At 43.0% G+C, this 27,556-nt stretch overlaps 1 protein-coding gene across 3 annotated transcripts; it reads left to right on the top strand.

Moving 5' to 3' along the window:
• Positions 1–15,932: 15,932 nt before the first annotated feature.
• Positions 15,933–27,556, top strand: LOC128149627 (thiamine transporter 2-like). Of its 3 annotated transcripts, none has more exons than XM_052805061.1 (6): positions 15,933–16,080; positions 18,760–18,914; positions 19,249–20,065; positions 21,597–21,789; positions 23,392–23,533; positions 24,774–27,556. In XM_052805061.1, the coding sequence occupies exons 2-6, from the start codon at positions 18,765–18,767 to the stop codon at positions 24,951–24,953; spliced, it is 1,482 nt and encodes a 493-aa protein (XP_052661021.1). In that variant the 5' UTR covers positions 15,933–16,080; positions 18,760–18,764; the 3' UTR covers positions 24,954–27,556. The 3 variants fall into 3 exon arrangements, with proteins under 3 accessions (XP_052661021.1, XP_052661020.1, XP_052661022.1); XM_052805060.1 differs by having other exon boundaries at positions 18,749–18,914; XM_052805062.1 differs by lacking the exon at positions 24,774–27,556 and having other exon boundaries at positions 18,749–18,914; positions 23,392–23,918.

The following is a 27,556-nucleotide window of genomic DNA, read 5'->3' as shown; positions in this document are numbered from 1 at the left end:
TCACACGCGGGCGGGTTCCACTGTCATCAGCGGGTTTCCCCACAGCAAATTCCATCGTCCCCGATTCGGCCCCAGCACACCTTCCTGGTGCTATAACCGGAGATAACAGCGTGCTGGGGAATTTTTTTTTCTTTTTTTTTTAAAGTAGGTTAGAAGATTCAGCCAAAAAGAAAAGGAAATAAAATGCTGTGAGGTAATGGTTCTGTGGGTGAAGCATGTGTATTTTTAGGGGTAGAAGTGTGGGTTGTGAAATGAGGAAAGTCAAATGTAGGTAACTCTCAGTTACCTACAGAAACTGCATATCTGCTGTGCTCTAGTTTAATAAGCCCAGCCTGGGGGAGAGGGAGGTGGGCCTAACCCAGACATTCATTTCAGTATGGCATGCTCACAGGAGCTGGGTAACTACCTGCAATGATACCAAAGCACTACATTATTTACTGGTTGGCCAACACAGTAACATCAGGCTTTCCAGATTACTGCTTTCTGAGCTCTAGATTGTAGTATTGGTGGGGCCATGTGGGCAACATTGAGTATTCATGGAAATGGGTTTCTTTTACCATATATTTATCCACTGCCATCACTTTCTGCCAGTTTATCACACATCTGAACTATTTCATCTGAAACAGAGCTAACTTAAAAGCAACTTGAAATAGGATTGTATTTTCTACTGTATCTGTACTGTCCAGAATGCATTAATGCTGCTTCATAAACAATAGCTGTATCTTGTTACTTTCCCATGCCAAACTGTACCTAAGTATTGTGACTTCTGAATGTTCAGCTAAAATGCCTTAAAAATGCCTCCCATGGCTTGGGAGAAACCCCTGGAGAGAGGCTCTGCCATCGCTGCAAGTACACTGAGCTGCTACTGAAGGCTGTTACTTTCCAATGCTGTTTAGTGACCTGTGTGAAATGAATGGGATGGCTGCAGGCCAAGTCCTGGTCAGCTGGTATACACAGCTCCAGGTGGTTATAGAGTAATCTGAGCTTTAAGTAGCTTCTCTTTAAGGTAGAGCTCAGGGACACGGTCGTAGTCGGTTCATAATTACATACCTTCTATGCTTCACAGACTGCCAGTACCACTCACAAAGGGTGCATTCCTATTAATTCTTCCTAGAAATATAAAAAATTTGAAGTCTAGAACAAACTGATTTTCAGAGAAATTCATTTCTCTATATAATAGCCAGAATTTAGGAAAGCTCGTATGGCTGGGATACACACGAGCAGCCTTGCAGCGTGCATGACGTCAGATATGTTAGAGATGCTTCTCCTCAGAGCCACTGCCATTGGCCAAGGGACAGGGGACAAGGCTATAAAGATCCCATGGCCTGATGTATGCTGCTTTTTGTAACTGCTTTATGGATCATGGTGAAATGCCTTTAAAATACATAAAGATCAATGCTCTCAGTATGCAGCTATTTCTGAATTGTTTTAAGGACTATCTGTCAGCATTAGGCAATGCTACAGAATAGCTATCTAGAATGGTAACACCTGAAATGATGGAAGTTTCGCTTGATAGCTTTTTCCTTTCTGTAGATAGTAGTTAAACATGAATCACTCATATCAGGTATCAAGAAGCATCAGGTTGGCAATAAGCAATTCTCTATCTTCCCCATCAGTACCACTTTTTTTTTTTTTAAACTGGCTGTCCAGTAACAACCTGGGATTTTTTATTTACTTATTATTTTTTAAGCAGTTCACACCATCCAGTCTCTATCAAGCAACTGCCTTTAAGAAGATACAAAAATTAGGCATTGGGTTATCAGCCTGCATTCCTCCACTTCCACCCTCCCATTTCACTCTAGTGTCGATACTAGGAAAGTCTCCAGCTACTTTAGAAAGAGAACTTTCTAAGATTGTCAAGATAGTAACCATATCTTCTTATCCATGGATTAGTATCAAAAGCATCAAAAGCAGTAGGCAAAGAATAATTTTAAAAATTGCTAACAAAGCCTTCCAAAAAAAAGAGATCAGTTTGTCTCCTGTCTTGCTAATGTACTTGTTACTTCTTAAGTTCACCTCTCCCCATTAGTTTAGAGACTTGAGACATAAATGATTAGGGTGATTATAATGTTTATTGATGAGGCAGCACATCTTTTAAAAAAAGCTAATACCTTAACTGGCTAATAAAACCACCACTATTATTAGCAATATTACCTCACAATTATATCACTTCAAGTAATATTGAGTTACAATTATGCTGCTTACTATTAGTATTGATACAGTGGTTACATTAATATATTGGTTAAATTATTATAAAGAAAACTGAAAAATCACTAGTAAGTGCTATTAAATTGCAATTCTGCTGCCTTGCCTCCTCCGCTGAGTATTAAGATACAAGACTATCCTTTCTTACAAGTTTATCCCTTCTTACTCCCCCCTCCTGCACTATCTTTCAGACGTAGACCTGGTGAAGAGTCTGGTGAGTTGTCCACAGGGGTTGCCCCCCGCATCCCGTGGAGCTTGGGCCCACAGGCTGGCCTCACCACTGCCTGGAGGCAGCCATACTCCTCCTGTCACAAGATCCTCCCATTTCTTGCTCTGCTTCTTCATTTTATACCTTATTCCCCATTTTTTCCTTTTCTTGAACCCACCTTTTCACCACTCCTGCATCTCCTTTCATCTGCCCAAACTCCCCCCAAGTAAACAACTCACCCCTAATTCCTTTTCCTCATTGATCCCCAAATTTATTACACCCATACCCAAATTTGTGTTTCTTATGCCATTTCCTAGGCAATTACAGCTTAACATGTAATTACTGATACTGTTATCTAGATGGAGGTGGCCTTGAATCTCAAGCCTCCCTTCTGACTCTACAGCTCTACTTCTCCATTCAGTGCTTTTTGGACAGAATCTTCCCACCTGAGCTTTGACACCCCTACCTGCTCCTGATTAAGCACAAGCAGTTTGGATACCAGAGCAATGACATCACCCAGTTAGTGCTCACCCCATACTTCTGCCCTCAGGCAGTTTTCATCACACCTCTGGTTCCCACCAGCGGCCATGGCTGGTGGTGTGCCTCATGTTGCAGTGGGATTCTTGCTCACGGTACTCATTTTATCTCACGGTTTGTTTGATTTAAGAAATTAGGTTAAGATTTAGAACAAAAGCCATCAGGAGGGCCTTAACTTCAGGATCACTGTCCTTTTATTTGTACTTCGTGTGTACAAAGCACCTTCACCTTATTTGCACGAAGTAGTTTAAAAAAAAAAATCAAAGTAGGCTTAATGCAAACAGCTGAAGAAAATTGCCTGCTAGGTCCTGATATGAGTCATAACCATATCTTATCAGTCTTTACATTTACAGGTCCATAATGCAAACAGAAGGCAAAAATTATAAAAACAGGGAGGTGCTTATGTGTTCAGGGGTACTGATTATTCCCTGTGGATGAGGGGATGGTGATCCGTCTGACCACCCTGACCCAATGAGACTTTCGGCCTGGTTTCCCTTAGCACCTGCATGACCAAATGGGGCCGTATGGACTGGCGGGGGAACTGCAACACAGGGTGGGCTGCCGGCCTCCAGGCTGGCAACCAGCACCTCAGAGTCTGTTCGTGGGCCAGTCGTGGGCGGTCGTTGCTGGGCCAATACATTGTGTTTAGTGTCCTAATCCTGATGCAATTAGGAGGTTGCACATGGAGTGGGGGTCAACGAGGCGTTGAGGGAGGCCATTATTTCCCTGAGCTGGGGCCTGTGAGGCTGTGTGGGGAGGGCTGTGCCCAGAGTGTCCTCAGAAGGGCACAGCCAAAGCACAAGAGGCAGCAGCCACAAGTTGTGAAAAGGGAAATTCTCATCAGACATAGTGAAAATCCCTCTTCATAGCAATGGGGGGGTGAAGCACTGGGTCAGGTTGCCCAGGAGGAGATGTGAAAGCATAGTTTGAATACCGTTGGAGATACTCAAACCTCAACTGGACGTGGCCCTTCCCTGAGCATGATCTTACACTTGGGTTCCTTCCCAAGCCATGGTCAAGCCCACATTATTTTTTCTGGTTTTGTCATGTCTAACTCTCCTTTTCTTCTTTTAGTTTCCTAACTTATTTGTCTCCTCCTGGCTTTCCTTTGCTGTAAATTTCTCAACTTCCCTCCCTCCTGTTTCCCCTCCCTCAGATCCCCTCACAAACCCTGCCCGCCCTCCCTGTTGCTGCACTCACAGTAAGACAAAGCACCAAAACACAGATCAGCCTCTCCTAAACCTCCCCTCCTGTTGTTCCAGGGGCCAGAAGCAACAGGCCAAACCCCTCCTGTATGTATTACAGAAGATGAGGCAAAGACAGCCTAGGTGCCAGTGCTGCAGAGCTGTTCAGTTAGAGCTGTGAGAGGAAACACATCAGGGAAAACGGAGCCTTTTCCAAGGCAATGTTGGGAAACTGATAGTTCTGGGCAGTTTGGGGATGTTAAAGAGGAGAGCTGGGGAATCAGACCACTCTTGGACATCAGCTGCAAAGCTACAGCCTCTCTGTCCCCACTTTCCCTGGTCACCAGGCTGCTGTCTCCTGGTAGTATACTTCCTCTCTTTTATCCCAAAGGGCTTTTACTCACAAAAGTACCTGCTGAAAGTCTGAAGTTCTGCAGGAATTTAATAGTTCAACCTTGATAAACACCCCTGTACCAGTGGAAAAATGGGCATTATTTCTGGGGGATGGGCTTGCCCCATCACTCTCCCCATTGTGGAGCAGCACAGAAGCAGACTGCCTGGTTTCCAGGTACACCTGGAGTTGGATCAATAAAGCTATGTCTGTTTTCATTTAAAATCTTGCATATGAGAAGCTGTATGCACATGTGAAATTCAGAATTGTACATGATTTGGAAAGCAGTTTGAAATGCTTTGAAACTGTAGCCCCACAATGGCAATCTATTTGACCATGCAGCTCTGCTCTGAGATCCCAGAACAGTCACACAGATGCAAGGCTTAAAACACTCCATTAACTTTTGAAGAGAGACACAGAGAAGAAACTTTATAATCATTAACTATTTGATTGATAGTCTACAGCTTATAGTCACTTCTTTATGGGTATACGTCTAATATCAAACATGAAAGATTTAAAAACAAACATCTCATACCTACCCTGATGTTAGATGCTGTCTATAATATCTTTACCTGTCCCCTACAATAAGATGAGAAACATATTGACAGTTTTTAATTTGCAGCAATTCACCAAAATTTCCATTTTTATTCAGCCTCACAAAGAGGTATTGTTTTATTACATATTACAGCCCTTGTTCAAACTGTTGAAAATAAAGCATTATAGCAATACAGCTGATTAACCAGGAAGGGCAGAACCAAACAGGGGAAATTCCCTTCTGTAATTTCCAATGGTTTAGGACACCTCTGACAGAGCAAAGGGCAGGAGAATGCACTAGTTCAAAGAAACAGGGCCAAATGCGAGGATTTAATCATTGCATAATCCCCAATGAAATACATAATAAAACCCAAGCACCAAAGTTCCACAGGTAACTTGCTCAATACCTCTGGAGCTTTAGAAGCTGTGATGCAATACAGTGATTTCATGCAGATCAATGCTGGCATGACTGATAAAAATCCTTATCTGAAGGAAGAAACCAATTTTCACTAATTATACCTTGCACATCTAGAACAGATCTAGAAATACTATTGAATGACATTGGTTTGATGCAATTATGGACAAATTATATGCCTGTTGGAAGAAATGAACCTCTGATCTATCAAAAGTGCAGGTTGAGAGGAGACTGGTGCATCTGCCGTGACCATCCAAGCATCCATCCTAGCACTGCTGGTTGCTTGCTGCTACATACATACAGGAGTTGAATATCTGGTGTTCTAAGGGCAGATTTCTGTATTTGAAAATTAACCCCACTCTGTCTATAGCCCCTTGTGGTAGCCAACCACCTTTTCACAGAAATGGACCTCTCAAAATGGAAGGCAAGGATTAAAAATTAGTCAAAAGAAGAAACAATTAAAAACTTCCTACCAAGCTGAGCTCTAGGTTACATGCTCTATCTCCCTTCCAATCTAAATTTTTATGTGCCTTTAGGCATAATAAGCACAACAACAGAAACATTTTGACTAATATATTTCTGACCATTAAAGAAGTTGAGAAGTGCCAATTTTCTGCATAACTTCTACAAAGGCGGGGAAGAAGGGAAGGAATCGCTTGAGAGGATACAATACGTATATCCTGCAAGGGACTGAGACCACCAACTGTCATTTGCAGACAAAAAAGAACCTGCTGACAAAAAGAAGTCATTTACTATGATTTAGAATGATTTATTATGGTCTAACATCCTGGAATCTTCACAAAAAAAGCTGTCAGCAACCTTTTAGCACTAGAGTCATCATACAACCCCACTGCAACTAAGCCTGAAGCTTCTGGTTTTCTATAGCCCCCACCTCACCACCTCTACACATGTCAGTCAGTGCTTCTCCACTGCTGTGGTGTGGCTGAGAGTTTCCCAGAGAGGTACAGATCCCAAAGAAGAGCTGGAAAACGACAGTGGCTGGGGCCAAAATCCAGAGCCTGAACACCAAGGCGCATTCCAGTACTAACAAATGAGGGTTTGCACTTAAAAAATAATTCAGAAAGAGGAGGAAAAAGGTCCTATTCCTTGGCAATTATGAAATAGATATATGTGACATTTTCCAGATTTTAACAATTAGTACACAAGAATAGAGGTGGGCAAAAACTGACACTTAAAAATTTCACTAGAAATGCAGTTTTAGATGGGCTGAAGCTATTCAGGAATTCAGTTGAGACATGTTGAACAGTTTTGTCTAAAAATTAGAAGAGAATAATTTAGAAAATGTGAAGCTTTTTTGTCATGTTCTATGTCTGCTTCCTCAAGTTGACCTAAAACAAATAAAACAAACCCTAAAAAGAAAAGAGAAGAAAGAACTAAGTGACATGAAGTGGTGAAGTTTTAGGTTGACCAAGAGAACTCATTGACTTAAGGTTTTACTAGTCATACTTGACATATAGAGTACTTGATCACTCTGGACTACTTAGTACATGATTAACACAGCTGGCATTTTGTCATGTATTACTGGAAGACTAGCTTAAAAATATCCAGAAAAACCTGCTTATTTTGGATTATCAAACAAAAACCACACAAGTTTGTTTTTAATAGATATTACTTAACACTATTGAGCGGCTGTGTCACAAACATTGGCAGAGTAGCCATGGACACAGGCCTTCTCAAGGCAAGTGCTGCAATCACTGCAGCTTTTCTGCTCTATGCAGTTACATTATAGGGACTTTCCTGTGGGGAGATTTAAATCATGGTTGCCCAAATCAGCTGACTCTGACTTTCCTCGGTCCAAGAGTCCTGCTCTTTTTCCAATGAAACCACAGCCCCGGGTCCTTCCATCCCACCTCTTACAGGTTCTTTTGCATAACACAACTGAGATACTGCCTTTCTTATCCTCCCCTTGGCTGCTTCAAGCATACTTTGCTTGTCCTCATTTTCAAAGTCTTTCTCACCTTACTGCTGGCCCGGACAACTCTAGTCAGCCCACTGGACAACTGCAGTCAGCCACAGCAGTGCCCTGCTGTTTAGGCCCTTGGCTGGGGCTTTAAGGAAGGTGCTATTCCCAACCATGCAAGACTGCTTACAAGCTTCAGGGGCTCCTGTGAACAACAAAGTCCTGTTCTGCAAGAACCAGAGCCAGAAAAGCTGCTCAAACACAAGATGTTTTAAGCCAAGCAATCTGGACTTGGCAGAAATCTGCTATTCCAAAATGAACTGTGTTTTACGAGAACATCTTTGCCTTGAGTAACTAGACTTAGCCTTCCTCAGAGCAGAGAATGGTCCTTTTTTAATTCATGTTTGTCCACAACCTAGTGCACTGAGAGATGTGGGAACCAGGGCCAGAGCTTCAGCATATGACACATACACTGTAACTGCTGCCTTTGGAAGGACTAACAGGAAGATGAAGGCACATGGAGAAAAACTTGGACCACATTAAAAAAAGAAATTATTCTTCATGAAAGGGACAAAATCCAACACACTGTTGAGGAAAAAAAAAAAAAAAAAAACACCACACAAACCCCCACCACCACCCTGCAACTCTTCAGTGATTCTAGTATCCAAACTCTTCTGAGCTGGCAAGAAATCAAAGTATTAGAAGAATCCAGGACATTTTGAGTACAAGAATTATTACTTTCAGGCAAACACTAGCAGCATGATGCATTTATTTTAAGTCTGTCTCGAATGTCATTAGAGATTTAGCATTAAATGAAGCACCCAGTTAATCAAGTGCACTTGTCAAAATGTGACAAACATTCTTCTAGCAGGACTTTACACTACCGGGGCTGTTGCAATGATTCAGTCTCCCACAGTGTCTGTAATGAGATGCACCTTGGGGGGGGGGGGGGGGAGAAGAAAAAAAAAAAAAAAGTAGAGCAGAGGTGCTGAGCTGAAACTTCCTACACACAAGTTGTGCAAATGCAAATTTGTGTCTCCGAAATGAGATGCCCGTCCATGACGACAGGGCAAAATCTGCCACTAGTGGGTGGTTTGTAGGATAAGTGTACAAGGGAACACGCCTCAGAAAGTGATCTTTCAACATGGAAAGTTACTTAGAAATCCTTTCAGGTTTTTCCTCTCATCTCTCTTTGGCAATCCACGGTAAGTCACCATTAGTCACTAAAAGTATTAAACAATTTAAATGAGATTTCTTTGACCTATATATCATTTCCTTTCTGTTACTTAACTGGAGATGAAGACAGTACGCAATCAAAGAAGAAAAAAAAATCAGTGAGAGTTGGCACAAGCTCTATATCCAGAGACTACTTGCCTCATGGACCTTGGCTGGCTCATTGGTCATGTGGAGCTCATAGGTGTCATGGGAGTGGTCTGTGGTTGGCACTGATGAGAAAACAGGCCACAACTTTTAGAGCATTTGGTACTTTATGAAAGCAATTGTTTCATTCTTACATGTAACATGTAGCTAATATGAAGGAAGTATTAAGCAAAATGTTCTTATTAGCCATTGAAAATAGATGTGTTTCTCTCAACCACAGCTTGCAGAAGTGAAGAGCTCAAAGCCAACTTGTGAACCACACTGACAATCTTAAAGTGATGGTGAAAGATAGCTTTGCAGTCACAACAAAAAATCAACCACTTCTTTCTCACCAGGATTATTTATCCTCCACTTCATCCAGAAATATCAAACTGCTTTTCTTCCTTTAAACACTGATGGCTTCTATGCTCTTAGAAGAGCTGACAGACATACTGTGTGGGGGGCAGAGGGAAACCAGAGCCCAGTGCACCCACTCACAGTCAGCACTTGCACGAAAGTCAGCTGCGGACCTACAGCAACCACCACATAAAACTTTAAATAAAAGGAAAATCCCCAGAGAATCCCACTGAAAGTAGTAGTTCCTGTCCTCTGCTGATGATCTAGAAGAAAAATGTAAGGGAAACAAAAGGAACTACTTAAGGTATAACCTGTTCTTCTGTAAGCATTTCTGCCCTGCTGTAACATTCATTGAATGCAACAGGAAGACTTTCTCCAACTTCTAGTAAACTTTAGATCACACTATTTTTAGAATTCCGTTCTCTGTTTTAAAAGTTTCAAGACAGTATTTTGCTATTGGTACAATTGCAACAGAAATAAATTTGGCTGTTAGGGCTAAAATATACACTGATGCAAAGAGGGAGACCATACATAAGGTGTCATTTTTCTGCTCAAGCCTGAATGTTTTATCATCTGTTCAACTGACCTGCTTGATATTTTTCTGTTGTTGTTCAAAAGTAGCTTTGAACCATAAAAACCAAGGTTGAAAATTTTAAAATTTAATTTTCTAGCATTCTCAGACCTATAAATCAAAGAGGAAGATTCTGCAAAGCTCACAAACAGCTTCAATTTGAACAATGAATTTTGTAGCAGAACAGTATCAGCTGATACCTTCACATGCTGGACCATTTCCTGGCTCAGCTCTGTGGCTCCTCTGGACCACACTGCTTTGCACCCCTAAGCTGGGAGAGCAGAGTGTGTTTTGTGCCAGTTAGAGCGAGAAAGTAAAAAGGGGATCTTGCTCAACTAACATACCTAGTCCTCAGACAATGTGAAACGCCTTTATTCAGAAACCTACTGAAGTCTCTGACAGGTTTTCTCAAGAGACATGGAGCAAATCAGAGAGCTGCAATGAAGGTCACTGCAATGCAAATAAGGATGCCATACATCCCTGTAAAGTTTTGGCAATGCTCCCAAGGGGACAGACACCCAGTGTAAATTGGATGCTACTTCCCCGGCCTCTCACAACTATGGAGGTGTTGACCAGTCACCTATATTTAATTCAACAATGACACTGTAACCAAAAGAGGAGAAAATCAAACCAGTGACTTATATTGCAGAAAGCTAAAGATACTGAACTTAACTTTCCCTGGCCGATAGCAGGAGATTAATAGGGTAAAGCACTCCTTTCAACCCAGCACTGGCCCAAAGTTAGCAGTGTACAAAAGGGGACATAAAGCATGGCTCTGCAAGCAAAGTAGGTTCAACCAGTCTTTATAAATTCATCACAAACCCTCTACATGCTCCATGCTGTGTTGGTAGCACATTACAGCAAGAGCTCCAGGCCTTGCTTATGCAAACATCCAAGCATGCCACGACCAAAATGTTGCCTGTAAGAAAAAAGAATTAACCCCTGCAAATGTCCCAGGGTGATGATTAATGACTGATGATTAACAGCTGTTAGTTCCAGATCCTGCACTGCTACCAGCAGCCACTACCCTGCATAGTGCAAATGGCAATGCGCACTCTAGTAACCTGAATAAGAAGAGTGACTGGATAAAAAGGAAGGGCATTAGCCTTACATAAGTAGCAGTGTAGTAGAAAAATAACCTTACGTCATTACTTATTAGTAAGGAAGCACTTGTAAGTCTACATTTAAACTAAGTACCTGAAACATTAGTTTGGTTGAATGTATTCTCAAACTTACCCCTTGAGTAGTGCACTTAGTACTTTCTAGCTAAATATTCTAAACTAGACTTTGCATAGCATTTAAGTGTCTCAGATGAAAAGCATTCAAGCCCAGCATGCGAGTGTCTCCCTACCTTGGGAACCCTGTGTGCAACTCAGCTGAAAGGCGAGTTATGGAAACCCTCACCCATGCACCGCAGGGTTCAGGCTCAGACTGTAAACAGCAGATCACTCCCAAAATGAGCATGTAGAGCGTAAGAAAAGATAAGGATCTGTTCATCCATAAATCAAACAGTGAATTTGCCCTGTGAATACTCCTGGGTCTGAAGAATCCAACAAAAAGGCAATTTAATCTTAGTAACTGCCATTGCAACCTTTCTGTGCGTGGGCCGTATTTGACCACCAATTGAGAAAAATCTTTGGTATTAGCCACAGTAAATTTTCTTTGCTATCGCTCTTTCTTTGAGGGAGTATAGTACACATTCTTAAAAAAGTATAAGCCTTCAGTTTGATTTGCAAAGTCTCTTCTCCTGAATTAGGCAGGTGTCAAGAAACAGATGTGATTTGAGAGCTGAAAGTCAGTGCCTAAGTCAGCACCCAACTAGACAGTTTGAGAGAGGGAGAGGGAGAAAGAGAGAGAGACTACTTCACGCAGGTGAGGTGAGGCACTCAGCCTTGGTGCCACCCTGTGAAGCACCAGAGACAATACCAGGATTGAGCCCAAGGGGCAGCAGAGGCAGGAGAAAGTACTGGGGTTACAGAGATTTGCAGTCTTGTTCTCTTATTGCTTTTCCTTCTTGCTCTCTCAGAATTTTCCTGTCTCCTTGTTACATTAGAGACCATATTACATTAACTCTTTAGGATACACTATTACTATAAAACTCACCTTTTCTCCAGGTCTTACAGAGCCTTCTCTTTCCCAGCTCAACAGAATTGGGATGCCAGCTATAAACAGATCCCCCAGCCCACCCTCCAAGCAGAACAACACTTCTGCTTCCGACCAGACTACATTCAAACTCAGTGTGAAGAGCATGGTCCCCTTCAAACTCAGCAACCAAGTTCTGCTGCAGGCTGCTTAAGACATAGGACTAAAGTTGACCAAAAACTTGCATAAGCCCATCATAGTTTTACTGTCTTCCACTTGGCATTCAGACGTGAATCAGTGAAAAAGGATGAAATTTTAAGTACAAATGAGATGGACTAAAGAGTACAGAAAGAACAGCTAATAGAGGATAAAAGAGGATCTGAAAACAGAAAAAAACAAACATCAATCACTGGAAGTTACTTATATCATTCTTTCTCATTATCACATTATAGGAAAAAAAGAATTCTAGGGTTTTTTTCAGTGCTGAGAAATTTAGGTTGGATTCTTACCTCAGTAAGTCAATGCAAACCCAGAGTAATGCTACTCACTTCTACATAAGTTCTCTGCATTTTAGCAAGAGCCCTCGAGAATAAAATTGAATGTAGGTACACATAGTCTCCTCTCAGACGGGTTGTCACCTCATATAGCTACAGGTTCAATTATGCAGAACCAAAATAGCTCTGGAATCAGTGTCAGACAGTGACTGATGGCTGGGAAAGCACCAAAAGGAATTATTATAACCCTTTCATGCATTAGTTTCGCATACATTACAAAGGCTCACACAAGTACACAGCAGTGTTCCAGGCAGGATTAGACAGATTCATGGACAACAGGTCAACAAACAAACGATAAAGGCTATAGGCAGGGATAGCCCTTCTAACGTCACTAATCCCATGACTCTGACTGCTGAGGAGTAGGAAGAAAAAGGCTGCAAAATATGGCCAAGGCTGAAGGCAAAGGACTAGCCTAGCTGGGCAACTCCTCTGACCCAACAGGGAATTTCATATATTTTTCATATTCATATATATCTCCCTGAATCATAGAATCATTTAGGTTGGAAAAGACCTTTAAGATCGAGTCCAACATCAACCATGCCCACTAAACCATGTCCTGAAGTGCCTTGTCTACACGCTTTTTTAATACCTCCAGGGATGGTGACTCAACCACTTCCCTGGGCAGCCTGTTCCAATGCCTGACAACCCCTTCAGTAAAGAAATTTTTCCTAATATCCAACCTAAACCTCCCCTGGCACAACTTGAGGCCATTTCCTCTCGTCCTATCACTAGTTTCTTCATAGAAGAGACCAGCACACACCTCACTATAACCCCCCTTCAGGTAGTTGTAGAGAGCGATAAGGTCTCCCCTCAGCCTCCTCTTCTCCAGACTGAACAACCCCAGATCCCTCAGCCCCTCCTCATAAGACTTGTGCTCCAGGCCCCTCACCAGCTTTGTTGCCCTTCTCTGGACACGCTCCAGCACCTCCATGTCTTTCCTGTAGTGAGGGGCCCAAAACTGAACACAGTACTCCAGGTGCGGCCTCACCAGTGCCGAGTACAGGGGAACAACCACCTCCCTGCTCCTGCTGTCCGTGCTATTTCTGATACAGGCCAGGATGCCGTTGGCCTTCTTGGCCACCTGGGCACACTGCTGGCTCATATTCAGCCGGCTGTCAACCAGCACCCCCAGGTCTTTCTCTGCCGGGCAGCTTCCCAGCCACTCTTCCCCAAGCCTGTAGCGCTGCATGGGGTTGCTGTGACCCAAGTGCAGGACCCGGCACTTGGCCTTGTTGAACCTCATACAATTGGCCTTGGCCCATCAATCCAGCCTGTCCAGATCCCTCTGTAGAGCCTTCCTACCCTCGAGCAGATCAACCCTCCCTCCCAAATTGGTGTCATCTGCGAACTTGCTGAGGGTGCACTCGATCCCCTCATCCAGATCATTAAGAAACATATTAAACAGAACGAGGCCCAACACCGAGCCTGGGGAACACCACTTGTGACCCGCCACCAACTGCATTTAACTCCATTTACCACAACCCTCTGGGCTCTTCCATGCAGCCAGTTTTTTACCCAGCGAAGAGTACGCTTGTCTAAGTCATGAGCTGCCAGCTTCTCAAGGAGTATGCCATGAGAGACAGTGTCAAAGGCCTTGCTGAAGTCCAGGTAGACAACATCCACAGCCTTTCCCTCATCCACTAGGCGGGTCACCTGGTCATAGAAGGAGATCAGGTTGGTCAAGCAGGATCTGCCTTTCATGAACCCAGGCTGACTGCGCCTGGTTGTCCTGCACATGCCATGTGAGCGCACTCAAGATGAACCATTCCATAATCTTCCCTGGTACCGAGGTCAAGCCGACAGGTCTGTAGTTCCCCGGATCCTCCCTCCGACCCTTCTTGTAAGTGGGCGTCACGCTGGCAAGCCTCTAGTCATCTGGGACTTCCCCTGTTGACCAGGATTGCTGATAAACGATGGAGAGCGGCTTGGCAAAGACCTCTGCCAGTTCCCTCAGTACTCTTGGATGGATCCTATCTGGTCCCATAGATTTGTGAGTGTCCAGACAGCATGGTAGGTCATTAACTATTTCCTCCTGGATTACAGGGGGTATATTCTGCTCTCCGTCCTTGCCTTCCAGCTCAGCGGGCAGAGTACCCTGAGGATAACTGGTCTCACTATTAAAGACTGAGGAAAAGAAGGCATTAAGTACCTCAGCCTTTTTGTCATCTCTGGTGGCAATGTTCCCCTCTGTATCCAATAAAGGATAGATATTCTCCTTGGCTCTCTTTTTATTGTTAACATATTTGTAAAACATATTCTGTTGTCTCTTACAATAGTGGCCAGATTGAGGTCTAGCTGAGCTTTTGCCTTTCTAATTTCCTCTCTGCATGACCTAACAAGATCCCTGTACTCTTCCTGAGTTGCCTGCCCTTTCTTCCAGAGATGATAAACTCCCCTTTTTTCTTCCCCTGAGTCCCAGCAAAAGCTCCCTGTTCAGCCAAGCTGGTTGTCTTCCTCAGCAGTTCGTCTTGCGGCACACGGGAATAGCCTGGTCCTGAGCCTTTAAGATTTCCTTCTTGAAGAATGTCCATCCTTCCTGGACCCCTTTGCCCTTCAGGACTGTCTCCCAGGGGACTCTGTCAACGAGTGTCCTGAACAGGCCAAAGTTTGCCCTCCAGAAGTCCATAGCGGTGGTTTTGCTGACCCCCTTCCTTGCCTCACCAAAAATTGAGAATTCTATCATTTCATGGTCGCTAAGCCCGAGACGGCCTCCAACCATCGCACACGTCCCACCAGTCCTTCTCTGTTTGTAAACAGTAGGTCTAGTGAGGCTCCTCCCCTGGTAGGCTCACCTACCAGCTGTGTCGGGAAGTTATCTTCCACACGCTCCAGGAACCTCCTGGACTGCTTGCTCTCTGTTACTGCTTACTCTAAAGTTACAGTACCATTTTACTGCATATGAATTAAGAAGCTGCCTTCCTCTGAACCTATTGGATAATTCACTGTTGTTTACAAATTTATCATTTTCCTACTGGTCGCATTCCTAAGTAATTATTATATCTCTCATTCCAGACCTATATGTTGTAGGACCAGGGTGGGAGTGGATCTAGATTTGTAGGTACATACTTCTTGTGCAAATCTGTACATTTGAGATAGTATCCTTTGCTATTGTGGGTCCCACAGGATCTTCTGAAGATGACTATAGGGCCATATCCATCTTCAGTAGGACTGTGAGAACCTGCCTAAGAAAAAGGTCTAAGAAATTTGCTAACAAACAACAGTCAAGGGGGAAGCAAAGCAGAGTGTTCTACTGTTTAAACCTTCCAGAATAGTATGAAACCCCATATATTTAGTGGGGAAACATTTAAATCTTACAACACTGGTATTTGTTCTCGCTCAACTCTACTGCTCCGTCTTTAATATAGACCAGTTTGGGGCACAGGTGGGTCCCAAGCCACGTACCTGTCAAATAGATCCAAAATTCTTTGGGAACAGGATTAGCTCTATTGCTTTTGTGCCAGTCAAGCACCAAACTGTAGTTTGGGTCTCGATTTACTGCTGCCTTTGGGCAAGGACAGGCCAGGATTATCTGGCTGTTCCTTTAAGGGTGCTGAAAGTGGTTGCTGAAAGCAAGCCAGCTGGAAATGTTTTCAAAGGAGGTGTCATCGGAGCAAGCTGAAATACCAGAACAACAGGAAAAGCACAAAAACCAAATAGAGTCCAGTAGCTGCAATACACACAGGACAGCCAGAAGAAGGACTGGAAATACTAAAAGGGAACCTTTCCCTTAGAAGTAAGAAAGGAAGAGCTCCAGCACACAAGGTATGATTATACATGAACTTTGGAAATCAGAAATCCTGCAGTGGCAAGGGAAAGAGGGAGGAAAGAAGAGAGCAGTCTGGTGGGGAACTGGGGGGCTGGGTCAGGCTGTGTGGGAGAAGAGCTGACAGCTCCGGCACTAACCAAGAATTGATAGGGGAAATGAGAAACAGAGGGTTGTTTTACTGCAGAACACCACCAAAGCATCCTGCCGTCTCTCCAAAAGTTAAGAAAAACCTAGATTTATAAAAGACAAATTGACCATAAGGGGTGACTGAGTGGGAACAAGTTGGATTCTTTCCCCTTAAGCACCAGGGTACAGATCTCATTGTCAGAGGTTTGTGGTTATAAATGCAGAAAGGAACAATTATACCAGCAGCTGGCATAGCTGAGCTGGGGCTGCAGCAGAGCCCTTCACCGACAGCAAAGGGCTGGGGTGCGAGGTGAGGGCACACCCTTCTATGGATACAGTGGCACCCACCTTTCACTCCCTGAGGGCAGAGTGGGCTGCCCCTGAAAGCCCTCAGCCCACTGTGTTTTCTGGCTCAGCATCAGTGGCAGGTTTTTCCTGCACAGCTGCTTAAATCAGGTGAGAAGTTCTCGTCTGACTTATCTGTCAGCCTAACACAGGTGCCTCAAAGAGTAAATCTACAGAACAGAGATACATGTCTAGCAGAAAACCCCAAACAGTGCATGTGCTGGGACTGAAGGGATGCAGTGACCACACCTAAAATTTTTCTTTATGTAGCTCAAAACAGAAATTACTGCACACAATGGCACAGGCCTGACACAGATGGGCAGCATCAGAGGTACAGCGCACAGCACTCTGCAAGCCCTGAGAATACAGCAGTTTGCCCCACTCATCTCCCAAAGGGCAGGACATTTTGAAAGGATTCATGAAATCTGCTGCCTTTGTGTCACAGAGCCTGCCGGGGGGAGAGCAAACATGGCAAGGCCTGAAACAGACTGGAGCAGAGATTCTAGGCTGGGAAGGGAAAAATATAACCTGGCTAAGTCACAGAGCTAACTTGTACAAATGTTCTTCATTACAATGCTAGAGATGCTCTTCATCCCCCCTCTTCTTGATGCCTTTCTCAGAACCTCACATGAAGCGTTCATGTGGTGTTAGGGTGGTGTAATACTTTAATGATTATCTTGTGAAAGGAGAGCGAGGGGATGTTGTGGTGACTAAGTGATCCTGGGCAGGGCCAAAACTGGCCCTACCAAAGCCATATTTTGCAGCAGGTGCTATTACAACAACTGGGGAGGAAGGAGGGGCAGAAATGCTTCTTTCCTTGAGCACTCTGAATGTGTCTCACATTCCTCCTGTACACGTTTTTTCTTTGCTGGGGTCATCTTGCCATCTAGTGGTTCACACTACGGAGCTGACACAGAGCTAAGTTCATTTCTGCTGTAAATCCTGTAATGTCAATGGTTTCAGCCGTTATGCATAAAATGAAATAATTCAAATTCCCTTTGATCTGCACCCATTTCTTAGTGCATCAGGCCATTAGTAAAATGTGCTATCATGGTGTGAAGTCAGAAAAGAAGCAGCATAATGCCTGCTGTTTTATACATTATATATCACACTCTCTAAGAGGATCCTCTGCCCATCCAGTATGGAGTGGCGTAGTCAACAGGTACATGAATATTTTTGGCTGTTTTGGAAGATATCTTTCTTCAGCTTTTACAAGAAAGTTTGAGGAAAAACACGGCCTGCAGAACACTTCATTTTTAAGATTAAAACTTTTGCCTGAAAAAAAAAAGTTCTCAGGAGGTAAATAGGTAAAAGTCAAAAGCAGAGTGATGGAAATCCCAGCTAGTAACAAGCACCCTTCAGAGGGCTCCAAAAGATACACTGTACATGTTTAGATTCCTGACACTGCCTACACCAACATGAATATGGAATATAACTTACTGTTTCCTTTGCATGCCCCCCATTACACCCATTTTGATTTCTCTTTGGTCTCTGTCTAGTAGAGTTGCAAAGTTTAATTTATTCCATAAGTCTCATCTAGAGACAAGAACTAAAATATCTGCTTCATTTCATTCATCATGAACTATTACCTTCAGTAACCACAAATAGTTTTTACAGATTGAAAATAGGATGTCTGTATCCAAACTGGACTTCTGATGCAGTTAATTCCAGCTGAGGATCTGGTTTGACATCCATTCTGCATTTATTAGCGACTCTCATCTGCTAGGCTCAAAAGTTGCCGGCTCTCCATAACAGGAAAGCCATGCACATCTAGGAGGCGAAGGAGAAGAAACAGCAATTGTGAACTAGTTGCTTGTCATTCAACAAGGTTGTTGGCTGCGATCAGTCATGGTGGTGTGTGAAATCTCAGTGCTCAGCTGTCTTCAGTGACTTTTGTCTAGGTAAGCTTTTCCTGTGGTTAACTTAGCCAGTGCAGACTGAATGACAGTGTAATTTGTCTCCCAGTTAAAGATCTTCCAAGTCATTCTTTATACACTATCTACAAAGACAGAGAAAGAGCAGATGAATGTAAGGAAAAGCTGTTCACTTTAAAGTTACGAAGAAAAATGTTTTCCAACTGCCAGCCTCTAAAGAGCACTTCTTAGCATTAGAAACTACAAAATAAAAATCAATTAGAAGACAACTTTGCACTTGTGTGGGCAGTATCATCCTTCTTACAAACTTCCTCCTCAGCTTTGCTGCAGAGGCCATGGGCTGCTGGAAGCAAGAGAAAAGCAACACCTGGACTTTTCCCACCCTGATCCTCTGCCTCTGTGGATTCTTCTACATGATGAAACCATCAGAACCTTTCCTAACACCCTATTTAACAGGACCAGATAAAAACCTGACCATAGATGAGGTATGGCTTTACTCTGCCTTTTCTTTTACATGGATCAGCAAAAATAAAAAAAGTAAAACTTTAAACAAAGTTATTAAACAAAGATAAAAACCAAAAAAAGCACAAATGTAACCAGCTTTGGCAGGTTAGAATTTGCAGCAGATGGCGTAAATAGAAGATTCATTTAATGGATTTAAGATCCATTTGCCTGTTCAACAGTCACATGCTGCTTCAATGTGGCTATATATTTTATTAATTCCCTCAGAGCAAAACCTTCCCTCTACAAAACCATTTAAAATAAATGAACTTCCTTTCCCCAAGAATAACAACACAGAGATTTCCTCTTCTTTCCTAGGTTACCAACCGGATTTTCCCTGTTTGGACATACTCCTACCTTGCACTCCTTTTCCCAGTCTTCCTGATTACAGACTACGTGCGCTACAAGCCCGTCCTCCTCCTCCAGGGCGTCAGCTTCATCATCACGTGGCTCTTGCTCCTCTTCGCACACGGAGTGGTGGCCATGCAGGTGGTGGAATTCTTCTACGGGATGGTGACAGCCACCGAGGTCGCCTATTACGCCTACATCTACAGTGTCGTCAGCACCGATCACTATCAGAGAGTGACGAGCTATTGCAGAAGTATCACTCTTGTTGCAGCCACCCTTGCGGCCGTGCTAGGACAGCTGCTGGTTTCCTTAGCAGATGTATCCTACTTTCACCTTAATGCCATTACTTTGGCTTCCGTGTCCCTGGCATTTGTTTGTTCCTTTTTTCTCCCAATGCCCCAAAAGAGTATGTTCTTCCACAGGAAAGATGTCACAGAAACTCTCCCCGGACCAGAAAAAGTGGTGGCTACAGTCGGCTCCGACAGGCCCTCGAGCTGCCGAGAGGACAAGAGCTCTGTATCTGCTGACAGGGGACCAGCACCTGAACCGCAGACTGATAATCCCAAGCCCCAGAATCACATGCTTCGTGTACTGGTGCAGCTGAGCAAGGACCTGAGGGATTGCTACAGCTCTAGGAAACTTCTGTACTGGTCCCTGTGGTGGGCTCTGGCTACAGCAGGCTTTAACCAGGTTCTGAATTATATCCAAGTGCTGTGGGACTTCAGAGCCCCCTCTCACAGCTCTGCAGTGTACAATGGAGCTGTTGAAGCAATAGCAACTTTTCTGAGTAAGTTAGTGTCTAAGCATCGATCACAAACGCAGTCTCTGAAGTTTTACTTTAGAACACTTTTAAAGTGCTATTCCCTTGCAGACGCTCCAGGAAGCCAGTGTATGCATTGTGCATTCAAGACCTAGTTCTTTGATGTACAAAACAGTTTAAATGCGAGCTATGTTATTTTTCTTCAGGACTGGGACACCCAACTTTACCCTACCAGTATGCAGAGAGTGTACAAGTCACACAGACTTTACATCCAGCTGCTACATTCTTTCAGAGGCACCTGTGTTTCTTTGGATGAGGTTGTTGGGTTTGGGGTTTTTTTTTTCCCAAACAAGTATCACACAGTTCCCATAACAATGGTATCAGCTTACACTGATGAGAGAAGTTTTTCATAAATATTTTACACAAAAAGAACATAATCCTCTCATTAAGATCTTTTTCTAGTGAAATACTCTCATGCAGCAGGACAGAAGGAAGAATTTTAGTCATGCCAAGATACAGAGATTTGCAGAAAAAGACCTTATTCAATTCATTACACTACTGATGTTAACCATTACGCTTTTGCACTGGAAGCAGATGCCCACACCACATACTCAAAGTAATGTTATCAAAAGGTTACATCAGAGGATACCACCCCGACTTGACAGCATTTCTCATATTCATATTGTGCTGCTGTAGAAAACTTGCACAAGACATTGGGGTGTGATCCACCAGGGAAAATAAACATGCCTACATCATACCTGGTCATTCAGGATACACTTTATAGTCATTAAGGAGAAACAGATACTTCTAAGGTTAAAAATTACTCTTGTCTTGAGGTAGGCAACTAAACAGACCAATCGAATCTCGAATTGAGAGCACTTAAATCCTGCAGTGTCTACTTCTTGATGCATTCCTCTTTCTCATGGAATTGCCTATTTCTAAATGTAGAGGTGTAGAAGTTTTAAAATTGTGTGAGACCCCTGAGATGGAGTCAGGTGGCTTACCTTCACAACAGGTGCATCTCTGTAGCAGGCCCAACAAAAGGAAACCGTGCCTATCCTTTCTCATTTCCCTGAAGATACTCACTTGATACCTCACAAAACTCCCTTTTTTGACAGCTTAGCCCCTTTATAAGCTGCACAGAGCTAAACTGTTAAGCTATAAGGTTTACTAGTTTAGCTATAAAGTAAGCTAGTAGAAGCTGGAAGAATTGTTCTTCTTGAGCTCCAGTGTTCCTAATTCTCTCCCTAGGAGAGACATTCTGGGGTACAGACAGCTAAATAATGAATCCTTCTACATAACAGTTTATCCTGTGAAGTAGAATAAAACGTTAAGAAAGGAATGGCAGAGATTTGATTTATGCAGTTGTCTAAAAATGACCAGTCATCTGCATGACTTCAGAAGTGATTAGAAATGCTTTCAAAACACTTCAGAACTACTCTGCTTCATTATTCAGCGTTGCTTTTCGGCATGTGAGGGTGGCAAGACTTGGTGATATAGGTTATAGAACAGATACAACATTTACTACTTTTTTTTTTTTTTTTTTCTCTTTTTCTAGGCTCGGTAACATCTTTTGTAGTACAATATATGAAAATTAACTGGGACCTTTTTGGAGAACTGGCTTTAGGGATCTTCTCTGCAATAAATGCTGGTTCTTTATTTCTCATGCACTTCACTACCAACATCTGGGCATGTTACACCAGCTATCTCATTTTCAAAGCATGCTATATGCTCCTTATAACAATAGCAACGTAAGTATAAAACCTTACAGTGCTGCCATTATGCACAGAATACTAACCATACTTTAAGTTTACTGTGGGCATCCCTCCTTTTAGTCAGAGATAGCTGATCTAATGCTAGACATAACAGTTTAGGTAAAGACGAGGATGCTTAAATGTCTAGTTATGTTGTTTTCATTCTTCTAAACAAACATAAAAGAAAAATTATCAAAAGGACATTGAACATTTACCTAGGCAGAAATTAAACAAGGTACAAGATGTCTTCGTTACTAAAGGCAATGGTAACAGCAAAACATATGAGCTATTTTCCTCCTTCCTGTCATGGAAGATGCAAAGTGAGCAATAAGGACAAGCATGCCTTAACAACCATCCTTTAAGATCCCCTTATGTCTAGACCACCTTGCTGATACGCTTTTTAGCATGCTATGAACCGCATGAATGCAAGAAAAGATTTGGCATAGAGTGTTCCCCAACATACCTTTGAACATAAAATCCTTAATAATATTATGATATTAAGAAGGAATAAAAGAGAACATTGGACGTATAAACTCAGACAAGATCTCTTAGGAGACCAAGCTATTCTGTTGTCAGAAATAGAAAACCAGAAATAATATAAATAACAAAATTATATATAATCTGTGTTAAATATAAACCATTTTTATTACTCCAGTTATTTTATTGATTGGAATGTCTTTAGACATACCACATTATTTCATTAACAAAAATACCAGATGTATTTTTATGTCAAACCCCAAAATTATTTGGATACCATTTAAAAAAACCTGCTAAAACTATAATGCATGACAAGATTATGCCTATCTTGAATGAAGCCAAGCGAATCCTCTATTTTCATTTTGGTGGATTGTTAGTACATTATAGTGGATCACACCTGGACTATTTCAACATATTCTAAAAAAAAAAAAAAAAAAGTAAAAGCTTGCACAAAAGAACCCTGCTAAAAATAATTGAAGAGAGTACTGCAGGAATAATACCCTTTTGTTCAGATAGAAACTGTGGAGACAAATACTGCAAGAAATGTTCTGATTATTGTCAAAAAAGGTATTGCAAGGAAAATCTACAGGCTTTTGATGGAAATAAACAGTATGCTACCTCCACTGTCAAGCCACAACGGAAAAAAAGTTATTCACATCATCACAGAAAAGTTGGTTAGAAGATACCCATAGTGACCTTCTAGTCTAACCTCCCAGCCAGGACAGAACCCCTGCCAATGCCAGATCAGGTCATGGTTTTGTCTGGCCAGCTTTTTGAAAGCCTCCAACCACGGAGGCCTTACAACCTGTCTGGCACAGTCTGTGAAGGTAGAGAAGGAACAAAGGGGAAGGTTAAAGAGATCTGATATTCTACTAGTTAAAGCAGATCACCTGATAACATGGTTTGGAAAAGCAACACAGACAAGTACAAAAACATCAAAATACACTATGATAGTCAAGACATTTTTTTAGAGAAAGCAAGGAAGCAAACAAACAAATGAAGCACCATTTACTCTGTCCCCGATATATATCATCTGCATGAATCGTTTCTCTTCATCAACTAAATGGAGAGCAACAGCTTTCCACCCAGTGTGAAGTCACTGACCTGCCACTCTCACATTAGGTTCCAGATTGCAGTCAATCTGAGCATGGAACGCTATGCCTTGATGTTTGGATTCAACAACTTCGTTGCACTGGTGATTCAGACCATTCTTACAGTAGTCGTCGTGGATTCAAGAGGCCTGGGACTGGGCATAGTAACTCAGGTAAGTGCTATTAACTTACTTCCTATTTACTGCTTAGCGAATTCATCTTCAAAAGTTTACCAAGAAAGAAATTGCTATGCCAAAGGACAATTTAAATCCCTCTTTCTTCTATGGAAATCTAAACGTCTTGCTCTTCCCTCGTATCAGCCATCATTCTTCCCTTTTGCCTTTTAGTGCAGCATTTAGGATTACAGATGCTGGTCTTTGACACTTTAAAGGCAGATACACCAGAACATAAATAATCAGGCCCTGCTATCTGACCAGCTTTTGCTAATTAACAGGACACTGAATAACATCCTCTCTGCCCAAAAATTCAGGTTGGTTTTCTCAGATGCGGAATCAACATGACCATATGTTGTTAGGGGAGTTCAAGACCATGAGACACAGCCTGCATTACTGGAGTTATTTCAGCTCAAGTGAAAAGGACTCCTGCCTTCTAACTCCACCTCAGGAGCAAACCTGGTCTGTATCTCAATGTGAATAATAGAATTTTCTGCCCATAGTTTGGGCACTTAATTTGGGGTTGGATATCCTATCTCACAATAGTGTCCCTAACTTCAGTCAGCTCGGTTCCACTCATGTTGGAGTCAACTGAAATGTACTGATTTCCGCATTTTCTCAGATGAGATCTCAGCTGGGGCAGCTTCCTACTCCCACAGATTGGAAGATGACTAAACCTATTCAGATACTCTGCAGAGAGAAGGCAAAAATTACTTTAAAAGATTAAAGACTGAATTAAACACCAAAAATTAAAACTTTAAAATTAAGGACAGGAATATGTAGGACTTCATAAATAGCCTTGCCACTGTTCTTGGAAATACTGATACAAAGTCATGGTATATTTACTGAAGCCAGTGTGGTGGCAGTACTGAAATGTGCAAGAGCAAAAAAGGACCAAGTCAGACTCTTCACTTATAATATTCATGACTATGTGGGTAATGAAGCTACTACATTTGCATTAATAGAAAAAAAAACGCTGTTCCTATCCCTCCCCCCCTCTGATGTTTATTAAGAGACATAAGGATTGGAAGCAAGGGGCATTTCTTCATTCCTCAAAGATCTGCTGTTTGCTGGAAAAGCTAAGATTTTGCTTACTCACAAAGCAAAAACTTGAACATAGAGAAACTGCGCCAGAACACAAGTAAACAAAATAATAGAGTGTCTGTCATCTCCAGAAGCAGCAGCGTTTCCCTAATGTGTTTTTCATTAATTCTTCTGCCTTTTTCTCTCCCCCTCCCAGTTTTTAATTTATGGCAGCTACTTTGCATTCATAGCTGGGATTTTCTTGATCAGAAGCATTTGCATGCTTGTCTCAAGCACATGCAAAAGGAAAATAGCAAGATCTTGCAAAGAGCATCTGAACCACGCTGAACATGAATCAAAAGAGCAGATTGTAACTGGCTATACGACATGGCTGTAGGGGTCAGGCAGGCAGGCTCACACGGCCAGGCCCTCGTGGGAGAAGAGTTCCTACTGCAGCATGCAGGGAACAGCAGCGCAAGATGAATCTACGACACAGCCCTGAAAAGCTACGCTGAATCATATAGCACTTCATTACAACATACGCCAACTAAGAGATCACCATAACGGCACTGTGCCAAGAAGAAAAGATAAGCTGCTTTAGATTCTTATTTACTTGCCTATAAATAGCTTAACAGCAGTAATCTATACACAAGAACAGAGCAACCACCTGGGCATCCCACTGTGCATAATGCCAAAGATCAGAGATCACCCTGCCTTGCTTGTTCTAGCGCTTGTATACAGTGTTGGCAAGCTGCTTCCATGACCATTTGCTCATGCGTGTGGGTGAAGGGTCTATCGCCCCCCTTTGCACACACCTTGTTCTGAACCAAGGAAGAAGGGATTGTGTTTCATCATTATATTCTTTCCTACCTAATGTCATGGTTTAACCCCAGCTGGCAACTAAGCACCACACAGCCACTTGCTCACTCCCCCTACCCCCCCACAGTGGGATGGGGGAGAGAAACGGAAGGGTAAAAGTGAGAAAACTCATGGGTTGAGATGAAGACAGTTTAACAGGTATAGCAAAAGCCACCTGCACAAGCAAAGCAAAACAAGGAATTCATTCACCACTTCCCGTGGGCAGGCAGGTGTTCAGCCACCTCCAGGAAAGCAGGGCTCTATCACACGTAACAGTTACTTGGGAAGACAAACGCCATCACTCCGAACATCCCCCCTTTCCTTCTTCTTCTGCCAGCTGTATATGCTGAGCATGACGTCATATGGTCTGGGATAGCCCTTGGGTCAGTTGGGGTCAGCTGTCCCGGCTGTGTCCCCTCCCAACTCCTTGTGCCCCCCCCAGCCTGCTCGCTGGTGGGGTGGGGTGAGAAGCAGAAAAGGCCTTGGCTCTGTGTAAGCACTGCTCAGCAATAACAAAAACATCCCTGTGTTATCGACGGTGTTTTCAGCACAAATACAAAGCATAGCCCCATACTAGCTACCGTGAAGAAAAGTAACTCTATCCCAGACAAAACCAGCGCACCTAACTACAGGCAATTCGTGACAGACTCCTCCCTTCTAATTTAAAAGCCCACAGCAGAAGCGGGCCTTTTGCATACAACAGTGCAGAAAAGCAGGGTTTGCACAACCTATCTGAGAAAGTTCACTAAAACACTGCTAAGCCACAGTTGTTGCTGGGCCCGCATTTGAAAGCTGCAACCTAAACACTGTACTTGTATCCCAAGCACAAATACAGGCTGGGTGATGAGTGGACTCAGAGCAGCCCTGCATAGACAGACTTGGGGGTGTTGGTTGACAAGAAGCTCAACATGACCTGGCAATGTGCGTTTGCAGTCCAGAAAGCCAACCGTATCCTGGGCTGCATCAAAAGAAGCGTGACCAGCAGGCTGAGGGAGGTGATTCTCCCCCTCTACCCCACTCCCGTGAGACCCCACCTGGAGTACTGCGTTCAGCTCCAGGGCCCCCAACATCACAAGGACATGGACCTGTTGCAGCGAGTCCAGAGGAGAGCCACAAAGATGATGAGAGGGCTGGAGCGTCTGTCCTATGAATACAGACTGAGAGAGTTAGGGCTGTTCAGCTTGGAGAAGAGGAGGATCCAGGGAGACCTTATAGCAGCCTTCCAGTACCTAAAGGGGGCCTACAAGAAAGCTGGAGAGGGACATTTTACAAGGGCATGTAGTGATAGGACAAGGGGTAATGGCTTTAAACTGAAAGAGGGTAGATTTAGATGAGATGTAAGGAAGAAGTTCTTCACTGTGAGGGTGGTGAGGCACTGGAACAGGCTGCCCAGAGAATCTGTGGATGCCCCATCCCTGGCAGTGTTCAAGGCCAGGTTGGATGGGGCTTTGAGCAGCCTGGTCTAGTGGAAGGTGTCCCTGCCCATGGCAGGGTGCTTGGAGCTAGATGATCTTTAAGGTCCCTTCCAACCCAAACTACTCTATGATTCTGTGATTCTACTGAGTCCATAGCAACATCAGCCCAGAAGGGAAAAACTTCAGAGTCAAAACGAAATGCAAGGGCCCCACTCTTTTCCTTGTGCTTCCAGTAAAATTAAATTCAGGACTGAGAGTCTTGCAGTTTCAACAGGAAAAGAAAAAAAAAGTCAAAGGGATTGAGTAGTATGGACTAAAACCAGAGAAGTACATTGTGGAGAAATGTGGCTGGTTCTGCATAGGAAAATTCCAGATTAACACAAATATCCAAGACGACTTATAACTGAAACAGAAAGCTAGCAACATGTCTGCTTTTCAGTGCCAAATGAGGGAGGTCCCCTGGTCTTTGCCAAGGATTTGGCAGGGTCAGCATCTCAGAATTTATCAAGAAGCTTCAAGTCCTACACCTAATTCAGTCCAGCACAAAGGACAGTTAGTCCAGGAGAAGAAAAAAGAGCCTGTAAGTGAGTTCGCATAGTGAATGCCCAATTTAATACAAATTATATCCATATGTTAAAGTTATTTCTGTACTGCTGTTTGCTTCTAGCTTCCAATACCTACATCTAACTAATAAAAATAGAAAATGCTTAGCATTTATAGAATAATA

This window comes from Harpia harpyja, chromosome 12 (genome assembly GCF_026419915.1).
Source record: "Harpia harpyja isolate bHarHar1 chromosome 12, bHarHar1 primary haplotype, whole genome shotgun sequence".
Lineage (NCBI taxonomy): Eukaryota > Metazoa > Chordata > Aves > Accipitriformes > Accipitridae > Harpia > Harpia harpyja.
The sequence above is the reverse complement of the archived record's forward strand: the minus strand, read 5'-3'. Positions and strand labels throughout refer to the sequence as shown.

Coding starts and splice junctions, on each gene's coding strand:
- LOC128149627 (XM_052805061.1), top strand. CDS start 18,765: ATGGGCTGCTGGAAGCAAGAGAAAAGCAACACCTGGACTTTTCCCACC. Junction 21,790..23,391: donor CTCCTTATAACAATAGCAAC/GTAAGTATAAAA, acceptor CTCTCACATTAG/GTTCCAGATTGCAGTCAATC. Junction 23,534..24,773: donor GACTGGGCATAGTAACTCAG/GTAAGTGCTATT, acceptor TCCCCCTCCCAG/TTTTTAATTTATGGCAGCTA.